Source organism: Crocuta crocuta, unplaced genomic scaffold, assembly GCF_008692635.1.
Source record: "Crocuta crocuta isolate KB4526 unplaced genomic scaffold, BGI_CrCroc_1.0 scaffold216, whole genome shotgun sequence".
In the NCBI taxonomy this organism is placed as follows: domain Eukaryota; kingdom Metazoa; phylum Chordata; class Mammalia; order Carnivora; family Hyaenidae; genus Crocuta; species Crocuta crocuta.
The window spans coordinates 2,762,120-2,789,456 of NW_027531504.1; the positions used below are offsets into that span (position 1 = coordinate 2,762,120).

The 27,337-nt window shown below is 35.8% G+C and overlaps 1 protein-coding gene across 5 annotated transcripts in view; it reads left to right on the top strand.

Moving 5' to 3' along the window:
* ANKS1B (ankyrin repeat and sterile alpha motif domain containing 1B) overlaps nucleotides 1-27,337 on the top strand; it is a 1,065,677-nt gene that overhangs the window by 609,151 nt on the left and 429,189 nt on the right. For 4 of the 5 annotated variants that reach the window (XM_077772139.1, XM_077772140.1, XM_077772141.1 and 1 more), the window contains exons 13-14: nucleotides 4,199-4,788; nucleotides 6,486-6,558. In XM_077772139.1, coding sequence (XP_077628265.1) covers nucleotides 4,199-4,788; nucleotides 6,486-6,558 — 663 coding nt within the window. The remainder of the gene's footprint in view (nucleotides 1-4,198; nucleotides 4,789-6,485; nucleotides 6,559-27,337) is intronic. The other variant, XM_077772143.1, reaches the window with a different exon arrangement.

Consider the following 27,337-nt stretch of genomic DNA (forward strand, 5'->3'; position numbering starts at 1 on the left):
CTGCTGAAATGATTCAAACTGGCCAATCCTAAACCCGTGTTCCATGTTTCTCCTATTCCTTCACACAGAAATCACAATAAAGGCTCTTGCTCACCTTTTCCCCAAATCATTCTGTCTCCTAACCAACCCTGGTGTTTCCCATGTCCTCCTCCTCTTGGGATCAATAACAGTTTATCTTTTCAATGTCAATTTGTTGTCTCCTGATTTGTTAGCCTCATCAAACCTGAAAAATAATAAAACCTACAATTTCAAATAGCTGGGTAATGTATTCATCATCCATTCCTGGGAGCCGCACTGGCCTCACTGGATGACAGTCAAAGCGAGGAAATGGCAGCATTTGCACAGCTCCTGCCATGAGAAGCAAAACTGGTATCTCCTTCTGCTACTACTGGCTCCTGTTGGAAATGAGCCTGCAGGTATTGACCAGGCCTCACAATATTCCAAATCAGACCGATATTCCCCACACAGATTCCTCCTAAGGAAAAGCATATTCCTGCCTTTTCAAAAGAGATTTTAGATGAAAGCATTGTGGATGATTGTCAAACGGCTCTTCCTATGGGCCTTGCAGATCCAAGACTTAGATAATAAAGGGGGTTAAGAACACAAGAGTTACAACTGAGGCTGGCCCTGAGACAAAGAGCCTAACTTAGAGTTAAGGACAGATATCCACCCCCACCCAATTGTTTCTGCTTGGAGCACAAGCCCCCCAAGACATCTTGTGATCAGTATTCAGAGTGACTTATTATGGCCTTGAATATGCTGATTGCACCCTGTGAAGGAACCTATTGTGGGAACTTCTTCTTTTGTAATTATGGAAGCAAATATTTGTGTTTCCTGAAAGGCCTGTTTTTCCTAATACTTCTCCTTAAACAAACAAGCTATTGACCCCTGCTCACAAAGAAGTAACTTCACCCTTTTTATGCTAAAAACATTGTCTTGTATGCTAAAGATACCTTCCTTTCCCATAGGATATGCATCTAAATCACCTACCTCAATCACTATTGATAAAGGTTATGCATGAGTCTTCTACAAATCTGTTTTGGGAAATTCTTACATAGCAAAGAAATTTGTCATCAGAAATCATTGTCTAAGGCAAATGCCACTTCTGTGCTGTCCCCCAAACACTTAATTATAAAATAAAGCTGAGCCCCAGTCAAAGCAGAGATGCCTGCCTGGTGATCAGAAAGAATTTCTCGTGGCTCTCTCAACACTCCTTCACCGACAACATCCAACATTCAGGAACCCCTGGACCCTGCCGGAGCCAGCCTCTGGCAATCCATCAGGCAAGTCTGTGCTTGTTCATATGGCAAGAAGGTTGCAAGAGCAGCAAGAGAACAAGTCCTAATGCACACAAGTGCTTTTCAAGTCTCTGCTTATGTCTACGATTGCCCATTGGCCAAAGCAAGGTATGTGGCCATACCCAGAGTCATGTGGGAGGAATGGATACAGGGTAGGGTGTGGCTACAGGGAGCCATTGCAGATTTGGGCCATAACTGCCATCAGTCTACCAAATAAGCATTTCATGAGGTTTTATGTCAACTTCTCATTCTCTTTGATTTGAGTAATCCTTAGTGTTTGGCTATTGAAATAAGCAAGTTGCCTTTTGACAACTCTTAGCAAAGATAGTACCAACTATCATAATGCTAGGTACTACTATTCAAAAGTTTTCTTTTAGGAAAGTCACTGCTTATCACTAGAGGACTTGGACAGTATAAAGCATTTTGGGGTTGTGATTATAGTCATTGTGGTGAAACCACAGAGGAGATAATAACATAATAATATTTACAGAAAACTTTAAATAATATTATGCCCCTAAAACTCTTGTTTATCATGAATATGGGTCAAAAACCTCTTGACTGAGATTTAATGAATCTTTTTTTCCCACAATAGGCTGATTATTTTCAATTTTCTTTTCATAATCAAACGCTTTAGCCTTCTTCAGCAACTTTCAAAATAAAATTCTAAACTTCCTTTTTTTTGAGTTCCTCCTTCCTTTCACATTGTTTACCCATTACTGTCATCCAAACCAACCTGTTATATTGTAAAGGACTATGGATCCAAGTAGCATAGGAAGAAAAAAAAATACATTGGAATGGAATGCCAGGTTTTATTGGTATTATCTTCTTCATGGTGGTGAAAAAAAACCCTTTTTTAGTCCACTTATCCAAATTCCAGGAACAGTCATAAACAGGAGAAACATGTCCCCTTCCACAAAGAGTTTACATACTTGTCTTTGAAATGTAGATTGTTCTTTTATCTGAATGGTATATATTTTCCATTGGCAAATGGATATGGGAATCTGATAGATCTTAGTTTGAATCTCAACATAACCATTTACTAACTAGAAACTTCAGCAACTTAAGTTGTCTAAGTGTTCATATTTACTTCCAAAAAAATGGATATAATAGGCCATAAACTCTAGCCTTTAGAGAGAGTTCAGAGCTGCCTTAACTCACTTTCCACTCACTATTCTACCCCAAGAAGAATCTTGGTCATGAGGGAAGGACAGGAGGAGTTATCAAGGATATAGTGTTGCTACACCGGAAAGGGATGCAGTTTTTGTGAGAAGACAGAATGATTATTATAGTAGTGGGTGGGCACAGTGTTCCTCCTTTAGATTGTTGTCTCATGGACCTCTCTTCTAGCATTCCTCTCTTCCATCTCAAGATATCGTTGTGATAGATCAGAGCAGGGGGACATCTTTTGCTTGGAAAAGCCCAGCAGGAAACAGGTTAGGTCTGAGGATATGAAGGCCGGATATGAAGGCCAGGAGCAACCCTGCCTCATCAGATCATAGGGGTAGAACAGTATAGGGACTTGGGGCCAAACTATCATAAAAGTTGATTTGTCTGACGCATCCTCTGGGCAAATATTTATTGATACTTAACATAGTTGCCAATTGGTTTAAATATGTAGATGTAATATTCTGGCTATATCTCTATTGGATACTCATGATTATTATTAATCATTTCACAGGATTCTTATGCAGATCATGTAAATATGATCTCTTATGAGATCTTGTAAATATAATCCCTAAGTTAGTGCCTAGTAAATAGCACATACCTGTTAAATGTTACTTATTAATTTATGAAAACTTTGGTGTTTGGGGTTTATAATACTAGCCAACTTCTTTAAAGTGTAAGTGAGCAAGTCAGCTTCAGATGTGTTGTTATTATCTACCATATTGGCTATTTTTGACTCTTTCCCGAGATTGGGTTATAGGCTTATCAGGTAATTAACTTTTATTGTAGCACATATTTAGCTATATGAATTAAAATGACCAATTAAAAAGGTATATTGACTTCCTTTGCTAAGTTCTTTAGCCAGGGTTTTATACACTATATCTTTAAAAGATAAATTAGGTCATAAAAAAACATGGTACATTTTAAGTCTCAGAGAACATTTATATTTTATCTTTTAAAAATTACAAAAACAATAAATTCTTCTTTTTTCTTTTCTATATTACATTTTCAAAGATCTGAAGAAATTAAAAAATAACTAATGCTATTTCAGAGAAGAAAAAAGAAAAAGCTTTGTGTTAATAACTCAACATCAATTTATTGTAAAAGAGCCTGGCTTTTTAGTGATATTATGGATTATATTGTTTGCTTATGTTAAGCTTGAACAAATTCTTTCTGTCTAAATTATAATTTATAGAATTATTCTTAATTTTATATTTAAAGTAATACTATTAGTATTATTAACTGTAAATAACTTCTAATTATACTTCTTTTCAAGATTTTGTTTCTGAACTTATTTGGTGGGTGAAGGGCAAAGGGATATAATTATGTATGATCTTGATTTACCTGCCTGATGTCTTACCTCACAATGATCATTTATTGTGAGGGTTTGGACCTGGAAGTTTTTTCAAATTAAGAAAACCCCGTTTTACTATAAAGTATATGCTCTGGGGACAAGAAAGAACAGTATGCAATTACTCAATTAATACCTAATTCATATCTTTGAAATACATCCAAGGGTATGTCAGGAATATCTAGTTCACACACACTCACACACATGCACACACACACACGAATTCACTTTATACATGGTACTCTAGGGTCGTGGGTGTTTCATAGAGTGAGGATATCATTATGTAGCAACAAATATTGCACAAATTTGAAAAGGCACTGCTTTTGTATCAGGGGTTTGGAGTCTTAATAAACAACCATCCTGATGCCCTTACTCTCTTTTGCAGATGACCCTTCTCAACAGGAGGACAGTGATCCTCCAAAAGAATATGATCCTGGGCAATTTGCAGGCCTTCTCCATGGGTCTTCTCCAGCCTGTGAGTCCCCTGAAAATCCATTTCATCTCTATGGGAAAAGAGATGAACACGAAGAAGGACAAGATGAAGTCAGTTCGGCAAACAGTCCTTTGCCTTTCAAGAAATCTCCAATAGCAAATAACTCAGAACCTTTGGTAAAGAAAATTAAACCCAAAGTGGTCAGTAGAACAATTTTTCACAAAAAAACCAACCAACTTGAAAACCATACTATTGTTGGTACAAGAACAACTAGAAGTGGATCCCGGAATGGGGACCAGTGGATTGTGAACACGGGAGGATTTGTGGAGAGAGCCTGTACCCTGGGAAGAATAAGGTCATTGCCAAAAGCCCTGATTGACATGCATTTATCAAAAACTGTCTCTAAATCAGATTCTGATCTCATTGCATACCCTTCAAATGAGAAAACACCAAGAGTTAACTGGAGTGAATCTTCACCTGCTGAACATAGTTCTAAAGGGAATTCTGAAAGAACACCATCCTTCACTTCTGAATGGGAAGAAGTAAGACTTGATCTTGTTCTTTATATAAGGCTTTGGAGTCAAAGGAGGTTTGGGGGAAGGGTTTTAAGTTTTAAGTCTTTCAGAGACAAAAAAAAAAAATAGATGCATATAGTTTCAAGTAGAAGGGCAAGGTTCTAGGGGTAATACATGATAATTTTGCAGCTAGTGTAAAAACAAACACAATTCCACACATGTGGAAAAATCTGTTGTTTCCATAGAAATTGATATCAAGCAGAAGTAATAACTAGCTATGAGGTACAAGAAAATGTTCACATTATGTCCTACCAAGCACTGCAGCTGACAAATTGAGAAAAGTCTTTGTATTTGTGCTGCTCTGTATCATTTTGCTACTTACTAAACTCTGTTAGCTCGTCTCCCTTCTTTAAAGTGTCTTATGTTTTCGGAAAAGCTCCTTATAATCTTAACCTTAATGGTAAACAGAATAGTCCTGGCTCTTTCCCAAGTACCATACAACAAACCCAAATTACTTAATATTTCTCTTTTACAACTATCAGAGAGACAAAAGGAAAAAGATGTTGAGGTTGAGTATCACTAATTTAAGCTCTACTTAAAGACAAAGTCTTCTATTTTATAAAATTACTCAGAAAGTAAGTGCCCTTGCAAGGTTATAAAATATCATCCTTTGTCCCTAAGGAAGACTATTTCATAAAACCATGAAGTTCCTTCCTTTTCTTGAATTTCTTCAGTGAATGGACCACATTCCTCTTTAGTATTTCACTCTAATGTGTCACATTTTTTTTCTCTCAAAAGATTGTGCCAGTTGTATTGGGTTTTGAAGCATAATAGTTCATTCTACTATTCTGAAACCTAGAAATGTCTGATATTGACATTATGAATTGAGCTATTTGGGAAAATCACTTAATTTCCCTGCATCTGTTTCAAGGTGAGCAAAATAGGGCATTTAAGTAATGCTTATTGTCCTTTCTGAAACCTGCTATCTTAACACAGTTTGCTAAGATGATGGGGAGTGAAATTAAACCATAAATGGCTAAAACTTAGTTATATCTTCCTATAAATACTGTACTACTTGATTGATAGTTTACTCTGGTCTCTCCATTTCTTATATTTATTCACTCTGTGAATAACATCTGCAGTCACTTCTGGAATGAAGCAGAATTAGTTAACATTTAACTTATCTCTTAGAATTAAGGTGTTTCTGCAACTGGATTCTTGTGATTACAAGACATGCCACAAATTAGCTTGTAGCTGATCAAGCCATTTAGTAATAACTTGGCTCCAATGCCATACTCACATATGAAACCCGCCTCCTTCACCAGTCAAAAGAGATGCATGTTCTCAGATGGAAGAGAAAGAATGGCTGAGAGAATGAACATCTTCACATGAACTTATCCCTCAGCCCCATCACTTTCTGAGTTTAAAAAATACACAATTCCTAACTCACTGACCCACATAGGTCCAAACAAAGTTCATTTTAGGAAATATAAAGAAAAGGCAGTCTGATTTTTAAAGTTTAAGAAAGGGAAGCATAATTTATATTTTTAAAAGCAATTCAAAAGTTGTCTGCTTCCTTTTAAACCTACCTCAGCCACTCTCTTAATTGTGGCATTGTAAAGGTAATAATATCAAGAATGTATGCCTCTGGAGTTCGGAAATTATTAAAATGTGATGATAAAAGAGAATTAATAATATATTTATATGGCTTTTGTTTCTCACAGATTGACAAAATAATGAATTCCATAGATGTTGGAATTAACAGTGGACTTGAAGAAATGAATGGTGAGGCCACAAGTAAGGAAAACTGTTTTCTACATTGTATTAATAAATGTGCTCAAAACTAGCTAGAAAATTATAGGACATTTTAGCTGATTCCATGTTTTATTATAATAACAGTATCTAAAAATTATTTCCTTCCATTCATATCAAACAGCCATGACCTCTAAATATCAGTTATAAGTATATTGATTTCACAACTTGAGAGATTTTATTCCCATGTGCTATGACAATTAACATTAATGGAGTTTCAGCTTTGTGTAAAGCCAAGTATGCAGCACTTCAAAGTGTTGTAGAGTATGATGACCTAATACACTATGATTTCCCATTCAGTGAAATGTCCCATTCATTCTGGCCAAAGTCATTAACAACTTACCCCCAAGTTACAAGCTCCAGTATGGCAAGAAGTAGGTGTTACTTATCTTCATGTATCCCAGAATACCTAGCAGAATGTTTCACAAATAGTTTTGCAGTCATTATTTAACATATTGCCCTTATGAAGTGTTATTTTCTTCTCCCTAATTAAAGCTCAGAGTGGAATTCCATTTGAAACGTTCTTTGAAGACTTTTTCCTCCGTACTAATGGATGATGTCAAATACCCGATAGCTAAACCTAAAAATAACAGTCAAATTCATGCAAAAGAAACTACTATTCTTAATAGAGTCAAAAGAACTGGCTTCATTTCTATCCAGCCATTAAGTAGTGGTATAACTGTAGATTATTATACAGGTCTCTAAAATTTGGAGTTAAAACAAGTGATTGCTAAGTTCTCAGAAGAACTCATGTTTAAGTTAGTAGTGATAGTTAATGGTTTTGTAGCGATAATAGGATTAAGGTCTGTGAGAGAGAAGTCTAGCTATATCATAGAATAAATAGCTATGAGTAATTTAAACAGTACCCCAAGTGACTCTTAAACACAAGAAATTTGGAAAATTGCTCTCTTATGATGCACTGGGACTGGGTGTATAAAAAGCAACATTGAAATCTGGGGTTGTAGTCACTGAAGGGAATATTCAAGCCTAGATGAACACCTTACTCATTTCGCCTATGCTGGGACAAGTAAGAAATTATTCCAATATGGCTGGGCCCCATGTTAATTATGTGATAATCGTTTAACAATTATTAATGGTTGAACATTTTTTTCTGAAACACATATTTTAGATTTTAAAAACTGAAAAATTATGAAAAAAGTACCACAATTATGTGCATATGTCTATATGATAGAAATATGACATTGGCTCTATGATAACATGTATAGTCAGGTCTCTCACACAGAAATGCTGATAAACACTGAGGATTTTTCTAGTATCCAAAGAATTGGCCAAGAAATGTATATTGCCACATAGTTCTTTCAGACATGCTTACAAAATAATTTCAAGAAAGTATAGGAATACAGATTTTTAATTGATATGAAGGTAAGAATTTATTTCTTGTATCAATAGGAAATTTCCTGATCCTGAGAATGTTCAGGCAGACACAGGGTGCTTCTCTATTGGAAGATTTGGGTGACATTGAATATTAATATTTGAAAATTCTTCCAACAGATAGTATCAGAATTATAAAAAAATATAAACATTATAATGAAAGATTAATGTTATAATAAGGGTAAATGTTTAAAATGCCACTCAGGCAAAGCTGCCTTTTAGGGGTACTTTAGTAGTAAACAAATCCCCTAATTCTCCTCTTTCTTCTCTTTATACCAACACCCTACACCCTGTCTTTATTTATGATTTTTCTACAGTGATAATGAAAATGAAAATAGAGATTCAGTCCTTAAAGATCCATTACTGTTAACAAAGCCTGGTTCTGTATGTGCCTTAATTTTTGCCTCTTAATTACATATTAACTATACACTAAGTGATTGTACCATGTAGCATTCCAGTTGGCGTTTAGGTCATTTGTGAATTACAAGTTTACTGGGCTGCAGGCTTTTCCCTCTTGAGGCTAGATAGAACTAGAGAAGTGATAACCCCATGAAAATACATTCCATAGATACGTATTGGGTTACCAAGTGTGGTTAGGAAATCACATAGTGAAACAAAAAATCAAACAGATGTGAATTCAATTTTTTTAGAGTTTTTTCAATTTTATTTTTGAGAGATATAGAGCAAGAACAGGGAAGGGGGAGAGAGAGAAGAGGACAGACTCCAAAGCAGGCTCCAGGCTCTGAATTGTCAGCACAGGGCCCAACAAAGGGCTCAAACTCACAGACAGCAAGATCATGACCTGAGCTAAAGTCCGTGGCTCAACTGATTGAGCCTACCCAGGTGCCCTGATGAATTCAAATCTTAGTTCTGCTATTTACCAAGTGTTTGAACTTAGGCAACTCATTCAATTTCCCCAACAGAAATGAAGAAATTAATATGTAAAAATTGTAGAGATGTGACCAATGGCATATATTAGAGTCTCACACATGTAGATATGTATTATAGTTCAGCTCCCCATATTGCCCTACCATGAGGGAGACATGGTGTTTGACACTGTGGACATATCAAGATAAGCATACATTACCCTTCTTTTAAGAACTTTATGATGTCAGCTGTTTCATAGTGTTCATGGTTAATTTCCTGTACTCCCTGGAATAGTGGTGTGTTAGTTGTTTTACAGGAAGTAACAAGCCTAACAGTCAGTTGGTACCAGAGAAGAGAAATTACTAAAAGAGATTATAAAACTCCATGGTACCCTGGCAAAGAAGCAAGAAAAATCTAGACCTAATTTAATTACTTTTATGAAATCTGGATGTTCTCTGTCTTCTTGACAATGGGGAAGAGAGATGCAATGAAATTAATAGGAAGTATATTTAGAATGAGTGAGAGGAAATACTACTTTACTTAGTGTGTGTTGTCTGTATCTAGATTTTGCTTTGGAAGGCAACTGAACCAAGCACTGTGCGTGGCTTTAACAGAGCTGCACAACTCTATGAGCATTTGTGACATTTGTGGCTAAACACCTCAGGAAACAATTGGGAGAATAAAATCAGAAGCAGTGATGGATCAATGATGAGCATTGCATTTTCCATGCTCTTTCCCATTTTGTTTCAATGTTTCTGTTTGCCCTCCCCACCAACTACACATTTGCAATTTCAGGTATTTTGTAAACAAAATATTTATTGGACCAGTAAGGGATTTGGAACTATCTCATCTTCACTCCTAAAAATAGGAACCAGCCCAAAGTTTGAACAGTCTCTGTGAATCATCATCTAGTTCCACTCATAGAAAACCATTTCCTCTTTTTTAAAAAAATTTCCTCAGCAATTTATAGTAGTTTGAAACTTATCTGACAACAGCAGCTTTCCAGAACTAAGATAGAAATAACAGTAAATAAAATCTACTGAACCTACATTTTGTCAGTCTCATAGGTTCTCATTCAGAATAATATTTATAGACAATTTTTACAAGCATAACTTCTGATTTTCCACTTGAAATCAGATTCGAATGCTGAAGAAATTGGCATTGACAGTAGGATTCAATTATATTGAATTATAATATAATTATTATATTATATTTTATATTCAATTATATTGAATGCCTCATATTGTATAGAACATTCTATTCTTTGGTGATGCTGGATACGTGATGTGATAGTACATTCTACATTGTCATATGTCCCCACATATAGGAGTTTTTCAGAGAACCAGTTTTGAAGTTAGATGGACTCAGCTTCAGATCCTGGAGTTGTAATTCACTTGCTCTGTGACCTATTTGATCTCAGTTTCCTCCCCTGTAAATTCAGATTTTTAACAACTGCCTCATAAAACCTCCACAAGCTTAAATTATACACTTGTACTACTATAGCCTAGAACATAGCTGGTGGTCAACAAATGTAATTCTCTTGCCTTTTTATCCAAATATGCATGCCTTAACTTTATAATTAGAATGTGTGCTACACAGGAAGATACTTGGGAAACCTTGCTTATCTTTTTGATCAGTGAAGATTTTAGTCAAATGTAATTACTCATATTCTAAGTTGCTTTCATAAGGAGTTGTTCTTAAAGTTTTATTTCTTAACTATTGTCTTTGTATCACAAGGAAGCACTTTCAAGTTAGGAAATTTACCATTTTCATTGTAAGTATCTCAAAATAGTTGTCACACTTGCTAAGAATCAAGTTGATGATCTTTTTCTGAGATTGAGGAAAATTTAAGTAAGGTTGGAATCAGTAATGGGCTCCACAGGACTTGTTGATCATTAGACATGTATAGAAAATATTCAAGGTAATTAAGTGCCCAGATTTTACAATACAGCAGTGACAGATCATCTTATCAACACCCTTCTATTTCTAAATTGGCTTTAATGATCTCCTGCCACACTAAGCAGACTACAGGTGTACTTACTGTCGTGGAATCATCTCAAGTACATGAATATGAAAAGTAGCATTTAGCAAAAAGGTATTTTTTTTTGAGACTGGGATTTTTTTTCTTATGCTTAAGGTTAAATTATATTCAAAAAGAAATAATCTAGTCTCAGCTTTTAAAAATCTACTTTTGCCAAGATATGAATTCCATCTAGATTTTAATTATAAATGAAAGCTATTAAAATGAATTTGTAAAAGATTTTAACATCAAATGCACTGTCTATATTGGATACGTTAAGCATAATTCTGAAGCTATTGCTGGAGAGGTCATAGCTCTGAAAACAGTCACTAACATTAATATGCAACTCGACTTTATAAGCTTTTGCTCCTCTTCATCCAGAAGTCTGAGGGCCAAGTTATAGTTCAGAGTCCCTCATAGCTATAGAGACCCTCCATGGAGAGTGTCTAGGAATTTAGGAACTCACTGAGGCAGAATATGCGTTTTCTCTACTCCCAATCTAAGCTCCACCTTCGCTCTACTCTGCAAGAACAGAGAGGGCTCACATGGTCCTTTCCCCCAAAGAGGATCTTTTTCTGGATGGCTAGGTCAGAGGCCTCTAGAGCCCCAAAAGCTGCACCTCCCTGAAGTTTCAGTTGTTTTCAGGCTCTTGATATTTGCTCACACAACTCTAGATAAACATCAGGTGCAGCTGATAGCTTTTCCGCTGTGGTTGTCGATGGGAATATAATTTCTTAAACTCTAGGAGAACACTTTAAAAAAAAAAAAGGATTTACAATTTTCCAGAGTTCTCCTGTTAGAGAAATGACAAAGATAAATGAAAAATCCCTTTTTACTCTGTGTCAGATACGGTGCACTTTTCTCCTGTGAACATTTTTCATTCAATTCTTAAAATAACTCGGTGAGGTATTATCATACCCATTTGACAGATGAAAAAAGGCTTGGAAAAAGTAAGTAACATGTCAAAGTCAACTACTTCAAAAAGTAAGTTTGCTTCCTCCTGAAATCCATAATCCTTTCAATGAATTATGCTACCTACACAGAGCAACAGAAGCCAGCCCTTTGCTTCTTTCTCTTTAGCTAAAATTATACTCATATGCATTAAAGGGAACCAACTGAGGGTATTTAAGTGTAGAATCAACCACTTCCTCTTAACAAAGCCCAACTATTGGCATATGGAAAGCTTCAGCTCCACCCCCAAAGCCTTCCCAATGTACAAGTGATGTGGTCATATTTTTAAATGAATCACAGCTCCAAATACCTCCTATGTCCCAAAGTAAATGCATAAATGCTAATAATGACCTGGGTTTCACTTATTTTCAGAAGGAAATTTTTCCTTGCCTCCAGCAATATTCCTTTTCCCATGAACTGTTAAATTGCACATTAAAAACCTCTCTGTGAGATGCTCTGCAATGGGCAAATTTTTATTTTTGATTTTTATTTCTTTTTGCAGCACTATTTTTAATAGAACCAACTGGGGAAGGTGGGTAGTAGAATACGTTAGCATAGAAGCACCCTATTTTGTCCAAATTAAGAGAACTTATTTTTATTGTATTTTATATAACACTTCACTAACTTTTTTTCCAGATAGATTAAATCTACAAAATCCCTTAATAATAGAATAGCTATGTAAAAATGTGAATTACAGTAATCATTAGGTTAGCATGAGTTCATCTTTATCGAGACAGTATTTAATCCACAAAACAATTGTATTCTTAGCAAAGTAAGCCCTAAAATTTACTTATCACTATTCACTCTGAATAGTCATTAAAAACTAAAATTTAAAAAAAACCCTGAGATTTTCTGGTTTTGAAAACTCAAATAATATCCAAATGTGAAATTAGGTTTCTCTTAAGTAGGAAATAGTTGATTATTGTTCTGTGGCCTAATATTTGCCAATGATATATCAGTAGTTAGAACTGGTACCTTGTTTTCAATTATATAAAATATTTAACCTTCTAGAAGAGACCTAGATAAGTGAGCAAGTACAATCTCTCAGTTTTATTGGAATATTTGCCATAACCTCTTTCATATATGACCAACCAACATTTGACTCCCACACTTCCTATAATGATAAGCTCACTACTTCCAGAGAAAATATATCCTATCACTGGGAAGCTCAAACTGTTAAAAAGTTTATTTTTTAAATCAGAAATATGTCACATATGTAGACATGTTTGAATATGCACGCTAACAATCATAAATATTGTGGCTTTTGGGAAAACATCATTTCTTCATACAGAAAATAACTTTAAGAAATAATATCTACCTTCCCTCAGCATCACTGGAAGTATCTAATGAATTACTACATAAGAACATAGTTAGCTAAATTCCTAGTACATAGTAGACTAACAAATGACATCTCCCTCTTTGATTTGTCTTCTCCCTTCTATCTATTTTCTCTTAAAAATTTTCAAAGACACAAAGAGTGGATAATGGCTCATTATTTCTAATACATATAAGTATCTTCAAGATATGGATGATATTTTTGATAGGCTATACTTCTTGCACATTTACCATAAAGCTAGAAAACAGCTGCAAAGAGTACTTTAAAAATACTAGTTAAGAGATGACTGGGTGACTTAGTTAAGCATTGGACTTTTAATTTTGGCTTAGGTTATGATCTTATGGTGTATGAGTTTGAGCCTCACATTCAGCTCCATGCTTACAATGCAGAGCCTGTTTGGGATTCTCTCTCTCTCTCTCTCCCTCTCTCTGCCCTTCCCCTGCTTGCATTCTCTCTCAGAATAAATAAATAAACTTTAAACAAACAAACAAACAACTTCTATATAAATATCAGTGTAGTTTGCAAAGTCTACCATTAACAACCTCATACTAGTAAGAAAGTAGGAGGCACAGGGGAGGAAAATTTCTTCTATCCTTCAAGGTCTTCCAACTGGACTAAGAATTAAACTTACATGAGACAGATTAACAGAAGGAAAAAGAAATATCAAAGTTTTATTATGTGCATATGGAGGCCCCAAAATGAAACTGAGACCTAAAGAAATGACCAAGGCAGACAGTATTTATACTTCTTAGATAGAGACAATAAATTTGTGAGGAATTGACAAAAGATAAAGAACACAGATGTTTGGGAGCTTTAATTAGTAAGGAATTCTAGGCAGAAATTTGGCTGAGCTGGTTGATTAGTAAAAAAGTAACAAAGTTTGTTTCTACAGTTTTTCTTGGCTCTAAGTTCCTATCTCTGATGATGAAGATATGTTTTTATTTCATTATACTGGGAGGGGTAACTTCCATGTGGGAAATGTGTTCCTTGCTCTCATGGGGACAGGGGATGGTCTGAGTGTTTTTGTACAGGCTGTTTCCCAAGTAGCTTCAATTCAAAATAATCAGCATGCCATTGTGACACATTTTAAGCAGTCTGCCCTTGGCCCCTATGGAGGTAAAAAATAAAGAATAATATGAAATATAGCTAATAGATATTCATAAATTATGGACCATCATGATTGTTTTTAAATACAAATTTGTCTTGCTAAAATAGAGTGAAGAATTAAGTGATTAACATGGGTCCACTTACCCATGAAAAAAGCTTTATATTTTATATTAGTTGTTTCTATAATATACTGTCTTGATAATATAAGCCTTCTCATTTACTTGTACTTATGATATTCAAGTACAATCTGCTAGAGAATGAGGAAATCAAATGTTTTATAAGTTTAAGAACAATGGTACCGAACAATATCACTTACAGAAATGTATCCTAAGAAAGCAATAGGACAGGAGCAAAATAAATATATATAAAGATGTTCATTTCAACATAGTTTATGATGCTTCAAAAAATAGAATCAAACCAAATGACCATTTATAGAATTTATAAAATGAATTACTGTAATTCCCTATGGTGAAATACTATCTAATTAAAAATGGCATTGTATCTGTATCTATAACCATGGAAATATAGCCATAAGTTATTACTAAGTGAAAAAAAGTAGATAACAAAGTAAATTATAATCCCATTTTTGAATACACATGTATGAAAAAGATCTGGAGGATGTATGTAAAAAGGTTAACAATGGGTATCTCTGGGAAAATTTATCAGTGATTATTATCTTCTCTCCTAAGTTTTCTGAAATTTTTACAGTGAATATACATTACTTTTATTTTTATAAAATAAAAAGGTATATGCCAATTTAGCAAACAAATACAATGATAGGCAAATTATAAATGTAATAATTAAAAGTGTGCCAAATGAATACTGTTAATGAATACATGATTAAGTCATTTATCAGTTTTTAGTTAAAATAAGTGTGTTTCAGTGGCTTCCAGGAAAAGGATTCACTCATTTAATTTATTTTTTATGTTACAGCAAAATCTTTTAACTACACAAATTTTTAAAATATTCATAACCCAACCCCTGATCAAAATGATTTTTTTATGTCCATTGTCAGTCTGTGTGCATATTCTAGTAACATTCCAATCCTTGTCTATGTGCACACTCTATTTCTACATATTAATAATAATTTTATAGATAGAATTTTGCAATCCTCATTTTCACATATCATTTCACAAAATTCTAATTTCTCACATTTTTTCTTACCCCTTGCTTTATCCCTCCTGTGAATATTCAATATTAGCACAGTGTATATGTTTCTACTCTTTTCTCCAATCCCATGCAGTCACAAACAGATAAATGATAGGTAGGTAGGTAGGTAAATGATAGATAGATAGATAGATAGATAGATAGATAGGTGTTGCTTGTGTTTTAAAAACAAGAAATCACATTTTATATATTTCTCTGCAACCTATTCTTCTCATTCAATGATAAATGATAGCTGTGCCTACTTTAAAATTAGTGAAGTAAATAACCTGTGAAATAAAATTGTACTCGTGAATTTCACCCTGAGAGGACGAGAGCTCTGATTGGACTGCTACTCCAGCCTCTGCACTAACTTGCTCTGTGACTTGGAAAACAACACCTCACAATGAGCCTCAGTTTCCTCATTCAAAAATTAAAATGTAAGACTAGATCTTTTCCAACTCAATAATTCCATGACTCATCCTTTCATTTTCTGTTTTAATGGGCTGTGCTTTGGCAGAATATCCTTCTTTAAGGGTTTCCACTTCTTAATTTCTTAGAGGCAAATGGCCAATAAATCTCAAGTTATGTGTATTTCAACTAGGTTCTTCTAAGAATGTTGCCAGATCCTCATTTTACACTGCTTTTTAAATATATTAATATAATAAATGCATAATTTAATTGATATATGTGTGTGAGATATTTAAGTTCTTTGGTTTTATATGCAAAAGTGATTTTTTTCCTAAGTATCTCATCTCTTTAAAAAAAAAATGTTTACGGATTTGAAGGAGACTTAAATGATTAGCTGAACTCATGCACACATTAGTGATGTGATAAAAGCAGAATTTCTGAGACTATACTTTGCCTGCTTTTTGAATCCACTAAGCTTATTATAAGAATTTTTATGGCAAAAAAAAAAGTAGTTAGGATTTCAATAGTGTATACTTTTCATTAGGTTGCAGATACTGACCAAGTGCCCACAATGGCCTATTTCTTACCCACTGAGTTGGCCTGACCAGACTGTAGTTGAGCATCTCTCTTTTCCACAGGCTCCTGAACTTTGGCTTGCTCCCAAATCTAAGCAAGCACTAAAATGCAGGACATCTTCCCTTAAGAGTCCATTCAGAATCAGCTGACAACATGAGAAACATTTCCTATTTTACCACACTGTTCATGCTGTTTGCTCAGCTTCACCTGCTTGCTCCATTTCCCCCTGGAAGTTCCTATAGTCCTGCTGTATCTCTTCCTATGAAAGAAAAGGTTTTGGGACACCTGGGTGGCTCAGTCAGTTAAGTGTCTGACTCTTGATTGCAGCACAGGTCATGATCTTGAGGTTTGTGAATTCGAGCTCAGTGTGCTGACAGTGAGGAGTCTGCTTCAGATTCTTTCTCTCTCCTTCTCTTTCTACCCCTCTAGTGCACGGTCTCTCTCTCTCTCTCTCTCTCTCTCTCTCTCTCTCTCTCTCTCTCTCAAAATAAGCAAACTTAAAAAAGAAATAAAAGCCTTTTTCTGTTTGATTTTGAAATGCCTGAAGTCCTGAGGGAGGAACATTCTCCCTATTACATTAGTCTTCTTAAGTCTCCACTTAAGTCTGGATTTGTTTTCTGGATTTGACATTACTAAAAATTTCTTAGGCCTTTATGGTTCACCTTTTACCTTCTCAGCTAGTTTTCTTTTTCCCTTTTGGTGTTAATCAGACCATAAAGGGTGTCTTCCCGGTGTTGATCCTCAAAGACTATATACTAAATGATTTTTTTCTGTGTGGCCATTGTTTTGAAAAATGTGTGCATGCTTATAAGTATGTATGTGTGTATGACATGTGGATTATGCCTGCAATAATCAGAATCATGTATGTGACAATTATATATGTGAGATATGTACAGATTAATTTCTGTATCCATTTGTGATACATTTCTGTATCAATCAATTTTCTAAGAAAATTCCAACATTATCTTTTATATCATACTAAATGTTCATAGTCATAAAGCAAAAGTGAAATACTAAAGCTTTTTAAATTTATTTTGAGAGAGAGAGACAGAGCAAGTGAGGGGAGGTACAGAGAAAGAGGGAGTGAGAGAATCCCAATCAGGCTCTACAACATGGGGCAGGAACTCATGAATTGTGAGATCATGACCTGAGCTGAAACCAAGAGTAGCATGCTTAACCAACCAGCCCCCCAGGCACCCCTAATAAAAGTGTAACACACAATGCCAAATACCTTATAACTTAATGTTGATGACATATGAAATGTTCATTATAGTGAAATTGAGATTTAAATGAAAATAAAGGAAAGACTTTGTTCTTTTTTTAAGACTGAATAATATTCCATTTAAGTATATACCACATTTTCTTTATCCATTGATCCATTGATGGACATTTAGGTTACTTCCATATCTTGGCTATTATGAATAACACTGCAATGAACATGGGAGTACAGATATTTCTTTGAGATCCTGATTTCAATTATTTTAGATAAATACCCAGAAGTGGGATTGCCGGATATCATGGTGGTTCTATTTTTAATTATTTGAGGAACCTCCATATTATTTTCCATAGCACCTGCACCACTTTACATTCCCACCAGTAGTGTATAACAGTTCCATTTTCTCCACCTCCTCACCAACACGTACCTTTTTAAAAAAATTTTTCAATGTTTATTTATTTTTGAGAGGCAGAGCATGAGTGGGGATGGGGCAGAGAGAGAGGGAGACACAGAATTTGATACAGGCTCCAGGCTCTAAGCTGTCAGCACAGAGCCCAGTGTGAGGCTAGAACCATGGACCACAAAATCATGGCCTGAGCCAAAGTCAGATGCCTAACCAACTGGGCCCCCCGGGGGGCTTTTTTTTTTTCTTTTTAATTATAGCCATCCTAACAAGTGTGAGGTGATACTTCATTGTAGTTTTGATTTGTATTTTCCCAATAAGTGATCTTGAGCATCTTTTCATATACCTCTTTCCTACAGGACGTTATGCTAAGTGAAATAAGCCAGTCACAGAAGGACAAATACTGCATGATTCCACTTACATCATGTCTTAGTCCATTCAGGCTGCTCTAATAGAATACCGTAGACTGGGTGGCTTACAAACAACAATTTATTTCTCATAGTTGTGGAGGCTAGGAGTCTAAGATCAAGGAGTCAACAAATTCGGTGCAAGGTGAGAGCTCACTTTCTAGTTCATGCAGGGGTCTTTTCACTGTGTCCTCACATGGCAAAAGGGGGCAAGGGAGCTCTCTTGGTATCTCTTTTTTTTTTTTTTCTTGGTATCTCTTATAAGGGCACTAATCCCATTCATGCGGACTCACTTCCCAAAGGTCCCACCTCCAAATACCATCCCACTGGGAATTCGACTTCAGCATATGAATTTTGGAGGGCATGAATGTTCAGTCTATAGCATATGAAGTATCTGAAACAGTCAAACTCATAGAAACAGAGGATAGAATGGCGCTTGCCAGGAGGTTGGGGAAGGGAGGAATGGGGAGTGTCTGTTCAACAGGCATAAATTTTGAGTTTGCAAAGTGGGTAAGTTCTAGAGATCTGCTGTGCAACTTTGTGCCCTGTAGTTAGCAGTACTGCATTGTGCATTTAAAAATTTGTTAAGAGGGTAAAGATCTCATGCTAAATGTTCTTACCACAATAAAAAACAAAAACAAAGAATAAAGGAAGGAAAACAGGACTCTATTACCCTGTGCATTCACAACAAAAATGTCTTCTGTATGAACTTCTCAAGCATTTAAATAAAACATTTGCACCTGGTATACTTTTGTTATTTTTTTTTCAATGGAATAAATGTGCATATTCTTGCTGGTATTACTTTAGAGTGGGACTTTGTTTATTTATACTCTGCCTATCTTCAAAAAAGACTTGAGAAGGCTCATAATAAAAGATATAATTACAGTAAAATAAGACCCAGTTAAAGCTCTAGTGAAAGATATGAACCAGATAGTTTAAAAGAAAAATTTTAGATGAGAGGAAAGAAAATATTCCAGAAAACCTAAGGAGAATGGCTACAACTAAGCATACAATGGGCTCTAAGCTTCTTAGCCACCAAGACAAAAGTGGCTACAGTGCTGTCCTCATAAGTGAAATATCTAAGTATATAGAGAAAGGAACTCTTTTCTAGCTTGAAATTCTGGAAGGAATTTCCCCTATGGGTCATTTTATAAAAGATAGCTAGATTAGAAACAATCCTATCATTAGTGAAAGGAGGCATATTCTACCTGTGACATACATAGCCAGATGTGTAGTTATGAAAAGATAGTGCATTTGTGAAGACCTTTCTATAGGGGATTTTTAGCTTTCTCCATGACATAAACGGGCACTAATTCTAAAATATCAATGTTGTTTTTCTTACCCTTTCAAAAATGGACCCCTTTATTTGTCCTATTATGTGGGCCAGTGACTTGAGTACCAGGATTTCAGGGGTACTTAATAAAATTACAGCACTAAAAGGTCACATGACAGACTGGAGAGCTATTAATCGTGTGTGGAAGAATATGACATGCAGTGTCAGAAAATGTTAGGGTCACAGTCCCATTTCTTACTGGCTGCATGACCAGCATTACTTCATCATTTGAAGCCTTCATTTTCTTATTCTTTACAAAGAGAATAGATTACTTACTTCTTATTATGATTAAGTGAGATAATTTGCATGAAAGTATTTATAAACTGCAAAGGTCTGTTAGTTATTATTATGTTACCTTTCCAGAAGTCTCCTTACCTTTAAATTAGAATTCCCTGGGTTCATTTTTCTCTCCAAGCAAATGAATGCAGTTAGTAAGCACTCAAGGAGCACATGGGTGGTTCAGTTGGTTAAGTCTCCGACTTTGGCTCAGGTCATGATCTCATGAGTTCGAGCCCCCATGTGGGGCTCTGTACTGACAGCTTAGAGCCTGGAGCCTGCTTCAGATTCTGTGTCTCCATCTCTCTCTCTCTCTCTGCCCCCAGTCACCCCCCCCCACTTGCACTCTGTCTCTCTCTCTCAAAAATAAATAAAAATAAAAAAAGTTTATAAGCACTCAATAAGATAGTTGCTTTGTATTCATGCATAGATCATTCGCCCTCTGGAAGGCGTCTAAAAACAAAACAAAGCAAAAAACCCAAAAAACAAAACAAAACAAAAAATTAAAAAACAGAAATAGGCTTTTGTTCTTGAAGAAGTGACCAGTAAAATAGATTTTCTCTTTCATTTTTACATATTAAAGAAAAATTTGTTTACTCTATGAACAAAACAAATACGGCCATTTTCTCCACTAATAAAAACAGGAACAGAGGATTTTCAGGACAATGAACAAAGACCAAGTGTGCATGCACATGTACACTTAACAGCATAATTGTTAAGCTGGACTGTGGTTTGACTTGTAGTACAATCAATCTCTCCTCAACAAATTTGATAAAGTAGGCAGTAAATTATTTTTAAAAGATTATGCTAATGACTGACTGGTTGTATGTAAAATCTGGAGCTCAGAGAGCCTGACAGCAGACAGACAACTATGCTGCTGTCACAGTCAGCCAGACCCAAAGGAAAGTGACAACCTAGATATAAGTAGTAGTTATAAGAAAAGAGAAAAGGGGAGTCTGTGAGAGATGTCTGTTATTTACTGATATTTAACCCTTTCTGAGTCATCAGTTGCTTGGAGAGTCTCTTGGAAATTCTAAAGCCTCGTGCAGGAAAAATGCAAATATACATTAAAAGAAAATAATTTCTGGGGCACCTGGGTGGCTCAGTCAGTCAGGTGTGTGACTTCAGCTCAGGTCATGATCTCACGGTTCATGTGTTTGAGCCCCACATGGGGCTCCTTGCTGACAGCTTAGAGCCTGGAGCCTGCTTCAGATTCCGTGTCTCCCTCTCTCTCTGCCCCTCCCCTGCTCATGCTCTGTTTCTCTTCTCTCTCTCAAAGATAAATAAACATTAAAAAAAATTTAGGAAAAGAAAAGAATTTCTAATCCCTTCCACATAGATATGTGCATGTATGTATAGACATATGTGTGCACACACATCCGTCTTGAGTGAGGAAAAATGCTTGTGAGCAAAGGAAATGTAAGCATTAATGAAGAATTATCAACTTCTAAATGATTTTTCACATTCCTGAGAGTACTCCAGACCCTGGATTTCTGGAGATGAAAGTTTTCATACCTGTGATTACTGCTAAAAATATCACCAAAATCTACCTGTGATTACTGCTAAAAATATCACCAAAGTCTATCAGAGAACCATGTAGAGTCTGTTCTATTTGGGAAGATCTGAGCATGAGATCAACAGTAGTTTATATCTTAAATAAACATCAGCCAGAGGAGATTTGGAAAAGGATTAAATGAAACATTTCAAATTATAAGATGTCAAATAAGAGACGTTTAGAGTATGGGGGTGTGGGATATCTACTACAAATTGAAGATACATTTTATCTACTCACATATTCTTGAATCAAACATAGTTTTGTGCACACTTTTCAATATAGCGATATACAGGGCATAGGGATATGTCAGGCTGGCCCTGTGTGCTAACAATGATTTCCATAAACCTATGTGTCTCTTAGATCTTGAATTTCTTTATTGGCCACATATGTTCTTAGCTTTAAGATTCTAGAATGGAGAAAACTAAAAATGTTCATCATTTTTTACCTTTATTTTTTTTTAATGCTGAGAAATTTTCTCCATAAAGATTTTAACTTGATTTTTTTTAGTAGGTAATGTATTTGATTCATGATTTATAAATAAGAAAGTGTAAATGATTGTACAATATTCAGTGAAGAAAATCTCTCTATAGTATCTATTACATTGATGCGTTTGGGGGTGATAACAGGAGAAACAACGGCCAACAAAGAATTCTTAAAGACATCTTTGGTGCAAAAAAAGGTGATTTTATTAAAGTAGGGGTACAGGACCCATGGGCAGAAAGAGCTGCACTGGTGTTGTGAAGAGTGACTGACGATATACTCTCAGGTTGGAAAGGGGTTAGGGACAGTGTAAGTCTCTAAGGAATTTTGGAAGCAAGGTTTCCAGGACCTTGAGGCACTAGCTGTTGTTAGAAAACATCATTTATTACTGTTTAGTAAAACTTCAGTCATGAGACCATTCAGATGTATATCAAGGGCCATATGCTTAGAGTATAATTGCCAACATATATTTGGGGGTTGAAGATAAAGGAGGTTTACTAAGGAATTTTTATATGTTTAAGGAGACCCATAGGATCCTGGGGGGTCAGGATAATGTTAGGCCAAGGTACCCTTTTGTCCCTAGCAAAGTGCCCTCATCAAGGTGGCTGAACCCCTAGAGGAAGTTCACTCTACCTGTTTCAAGGATTTGTCAATGGGCTGTAGGCAGTAAGGGGTCACCATGGCAAGCACTTAAACCCCCTACAACTTGATGAGGGTGATATTAGAGAAACAGAGCCTATAGGTTTCTGGAGATTAGGCTACGGATAAGATTGCCTTTTTCTTGCAGTTTACTAAATTATCCATAAACTAAAGGAGACTCCTGTCTTGAATAACTATGATCTCTGTCAGTCATTTGTTTTCTTTCCTTTCTTTGTTCTTGGGAAGTCAGGAGTGTCTGAGGAATATCACACATACCACACCTGGATTGGAGGGGGGCAGGGAGGAGGTTGCTGTTAGCCTGTACTTTGCCCTCACCTTGCCTTATGCTCCCTTATCAGATTCCCATTTCTTATTTTTCATATGCAACCACAGTTTCAGATATATCCTTTCAGGGATATTTAGTCAAAAGTACAAGCAAATATGAATACATTCACCTTTTCCTGTTTATTTCTCCCTTTTAAGATATTAACAAATAGTACCATAGTCTACACATTGTTCTTCATCTTGCTTTTTTACCCTATTAATTTAAATTAATGGAGATCTTTCTATAATGGCACAGAGAACACTTCCTGGTATTTAAGTATATGGATATACCACAATTTTTTTCACTATCTCCAATATTGCTTCTGATTTTGTTATTATAAACAATGCTGTATTGAATAACCTTGTTTATATTTTACATGTACAGCCATATATCTGATGGATACTTTTCCAAAAGTTAAGCTCTTATTCAAGTCTCATGTATATTTGTCCTTTTGATAAGTAATTGTGAAATTGCCCTCCTTAGGGGTTATAATTATTTACCCCATCACCAGCAATATATGGAAAAGTCTTAGGTCCTGACCAATACAACATGTTATCAAACTTTTAGACCTTTGCTTATTTGACAGGTGAAAAATAGTATCTCTGTGCCATTTCTTATAAGTGAAGTTGAGCTTCTTTTCATATGCTTAAGTTCGATGTGTATTTACATTTCTTTTTGAACCACCTGTTCATATCCTTTGCCCATTTTGGGGATATTGTTGACCTATTTTTACTGACTTGAAGGAGTTCTTTATCACTAGGCATATAGCCCTGTGTATGTGATATGAGTTACACTGATCTTTCTCCAATTTTGCATTTATCTTGTGACTTATGGTGATTTTTGTCATGCAAAATTTTCAAATTGTTTTATCATTGATTTAATCAAGACTTTTTAAAATTGGTAGTTCCAAAGCTTTGTGTTATTATTAGAAAGGCTTCCTTTACCCCCACATTGTATAAGAATCTTCCTATAGTTTCTTCTAGTACTTTTATCATTTTGGTTTTTCTAAATTTGCTCTGTATGTAATTTATTCTTGTAGATGAGGTACAAATCAAACTTTATTTTTTACAGATGACTACCAAATTGTTCCTACATCAGTTAATGAATTAATAGTCCATGTAGTCTTCACTGATTTGAGATGCACAGTTATTATATATGCTTGATGTCCAATCATATTTGGTTTTTATTTACTTTCTATTGTGTCCCCCCTCCATGTACCTGTATCTATCCATATGTCAACACCACAGTATTTGATTATTTACACTTTATAATGTGTGTTAGTATCTGTTTTTAGAGTGCATGTGTTTTCCTACCTAGTAAATTCATGATGACATTCCAATATTTTTTAAGTGTTTGAACACCACCTGATGGAGCTTTAGAGTGGTGGGGGTCTGGAGCTGATGGCTAAGAAAGAATTCTTGAGACATCTTCAGTGCAAAGAGGATGATTTAATTAAAGCACAGGGACAGGACCTGTGGACAGAAAGAGCTGTCCAGGGATTGTGAGGACTATATTGCTTGGGAGACGGGGAAGGTAAAGGCAAGGGGAAATTTCCAAAGGGGTTTTCATATGGTAAAGAAAACTCACAGAATACTGAAGGCTGAGCTATCATCAAGCTAAGGTTGTTTTTCCTTCTAGCAAAGCATTAACCTTAAGACAGTAGGGAGTTCCTCGAGGAATATTTTACTCTGCTTATCTCAAGTATTTGTCAATGGGCTTCAGCTTATAAGGAAATTTAATTTTATCTGACATTTCCTTCTGCCTTTGTGTCCCACTTCACCACCCACCACCTCTCTGTTTCTTTAAGGTTTAAAAACATCTAGTTTATCCTTGGAGGGCCAATAAATGACCCTAGTTCTGCAGACCCAGACATTGGCCAGAATTTTCTTTCTACCTGACAGCTATGCTCAAAGATTGACTTTTTAGAGAGAAGTTTTCTAAGTAGGGGTAAGATCCCAGCACACTTGTAGGTCCAGGTGGCTGGTCTTCACCTGGAGCTTTATTGAAAAACAAAAACAGAAACAAGGCATCCCCTGCCTTGTTTAGAGGAATCATTCTGTGTACTTTCTCACAAAAGCACTTTGGGCTTTTCTCCCGTCTTCTCAAAGCCCAGACAAACTCTGAGACAAGCGTACATTGTGACTTCTCCGTAATGACTATAACTGATTTTCTGCTTAAATCTGAGCCATACTCATCACTCTTTACAACTTCTTTCGTCCTCCCTTACTCTAAAGTAAAATCTTAGTTATTTTGTCTGTTTGTTTCTTTGTTCATTTGTTTGTTGGCTGGCAGGGAAGAAAAGGGACTTCTTTTATTCTTCATTTCCACTTTCATATTCCACCATTCCTTATGCCTAAGACATCTGTTTCATGGTTGGATTTTACGTCTTGAAGGTAATATCAAAGAAAAATTTCATTGAATAAAATTAAACAGTCAAGGAAGACTTTATTCAAGACTATTGCAATAGGAGAAAGAGAATGAATTTAACTCCTGAAACAAAGGTGGGAGGGATTTTTATTGCTGGAATGAGCTAATGGAAAAGTAGGACAGTTATGGGGGAAGGTTGGTCAACATAATCAGGCCATCTGTGTTTGCTAATTGAAGCTTATTGAAATTAGCTCCTACCCTCCCACAAGCCTGGGAGATAGAGGCAATGTCATTCTGATGACTGCATTTCACAGGGATCACCTTGAGACCCTAGAGAAAGACTTTCCTTGGTTGTAAAACCATCAAGAAACTGAGAGAAGATTTACATCTCAAAGAGGTAGAGAAATAATTTACAATTGTAAATTTTCTGAAGTAAATGCTCTAAGAAAAGGGAGGTCAGGGGCCTCTGGTGAGGAAGAAATCTGTCTAAAGTTTAGTCAAGCTAAGGGGACATTAACCCACAGTGAATCTATTCACTAAGTAACTCATTCTGCCTGTAACTATTAGATCTCTAATGGGTATTCACCTTCTTATTTGAGAGAATCATATATATTTGTCAACCAAGCTGAGTTAGAGGAATCACATTGCTAAGTATAGTGGTTTCATGTGATTTCATATTTATGAGTATTTACATATGTAGGCCGAAATGCCTAAGCCGTGCAGATACTTGCAGAACTCTTCACGTGCTATAGTATTTTGTACCATGTTTCATAAGACTTACTCTTAATTATAAGAGCAATAACTAATTAACTTTTTAGGAGGCACTTAATATGAGCCAGACACTGTTGTATACACCTTACTTATGTTAATTCATGTAATCCCCACAGATACTCTATGAAGTAGTTATTACGCCCACTTTGCAGACTCTAAAACAGAGGAACAAATATTGAGAAACTTGCCCAAGGTTATTAAACAGGAACAATGGGATTTAAACCCACTCTGATTTCAGAACCCAAGATTTTAACTTCTATGTTAAATTGCCTTGCTTTCTAATCTTTCCGGAGTTTTGCCCAGGGGGCTGGGGCCATATTTTCTTTTAAGAATTGTTTAGGAGTTGACCTAATTGGGTAAACTGAATGATCCTGGAGCTTTCCTGTCCTCCAGATTTCTTTTTTTTTTTTAATTTTTTTTTTTAAATGTTTATTTCTGAGAGAGAGAGAGCAGGGCAAAGTCAGAGAGAGAGGGAGACACAGAATCTGAAACAGGCTCCAGGCCGTGAGCTAGCTGTCAGCATAGAGCCCGACGCAGGGCTCAAACCCATGAACCGTGAGATTGTGACCTGAGCCGAAGTCGGACGCTTAACCGACTGAGCCACCCAGGCACCCCTGGCCTCCAGATTTCTGAGACTTTGGGCAGCAGGTCAGAAGCATTGACGGCAGAGGCTCCCCAGCCTGAACACCACTGTGACAGCCACTTACCAGAGAATCCCTTAATAGTCTGTTCTATGAATTAGGAAGCAGATATTTTCCATAAAGCACTGTGAAAGAATTCAATAAAGACAGCTAGGGAAGTTAAAATAAGCCATTTTATTCTCTGATAATTCAAAGGGCTTAGGGAGAAACATCTGTCAAGGTCAGGGAAATAGTAGGACGCTAGGGGAGGAAAGGTGAGAAAAAAAAAATTAATTCAAAAGGCAGAGCTTAGAACGAAAGCAGGAAAGCATTTTTTTTTTTTCCTGAGTAGCTTTGAAAAGTTAATCTTTGTATCCTTGTGTTAATGTGGACCCCAGGGCAGGATGCTGGAGAGTCCCTGCACCTCTCTAGAGTCTGTGTACCTGTGCCAAGATACAATCATTATAGATTACTTTTTTCTTTTTTCTGGTTGAGCCCTCATCTCTGTACCTTTGTCTTATCACTGGGCAGGGGCAATAATATGTAAAGAGGGGAAAATGTAGATTGGA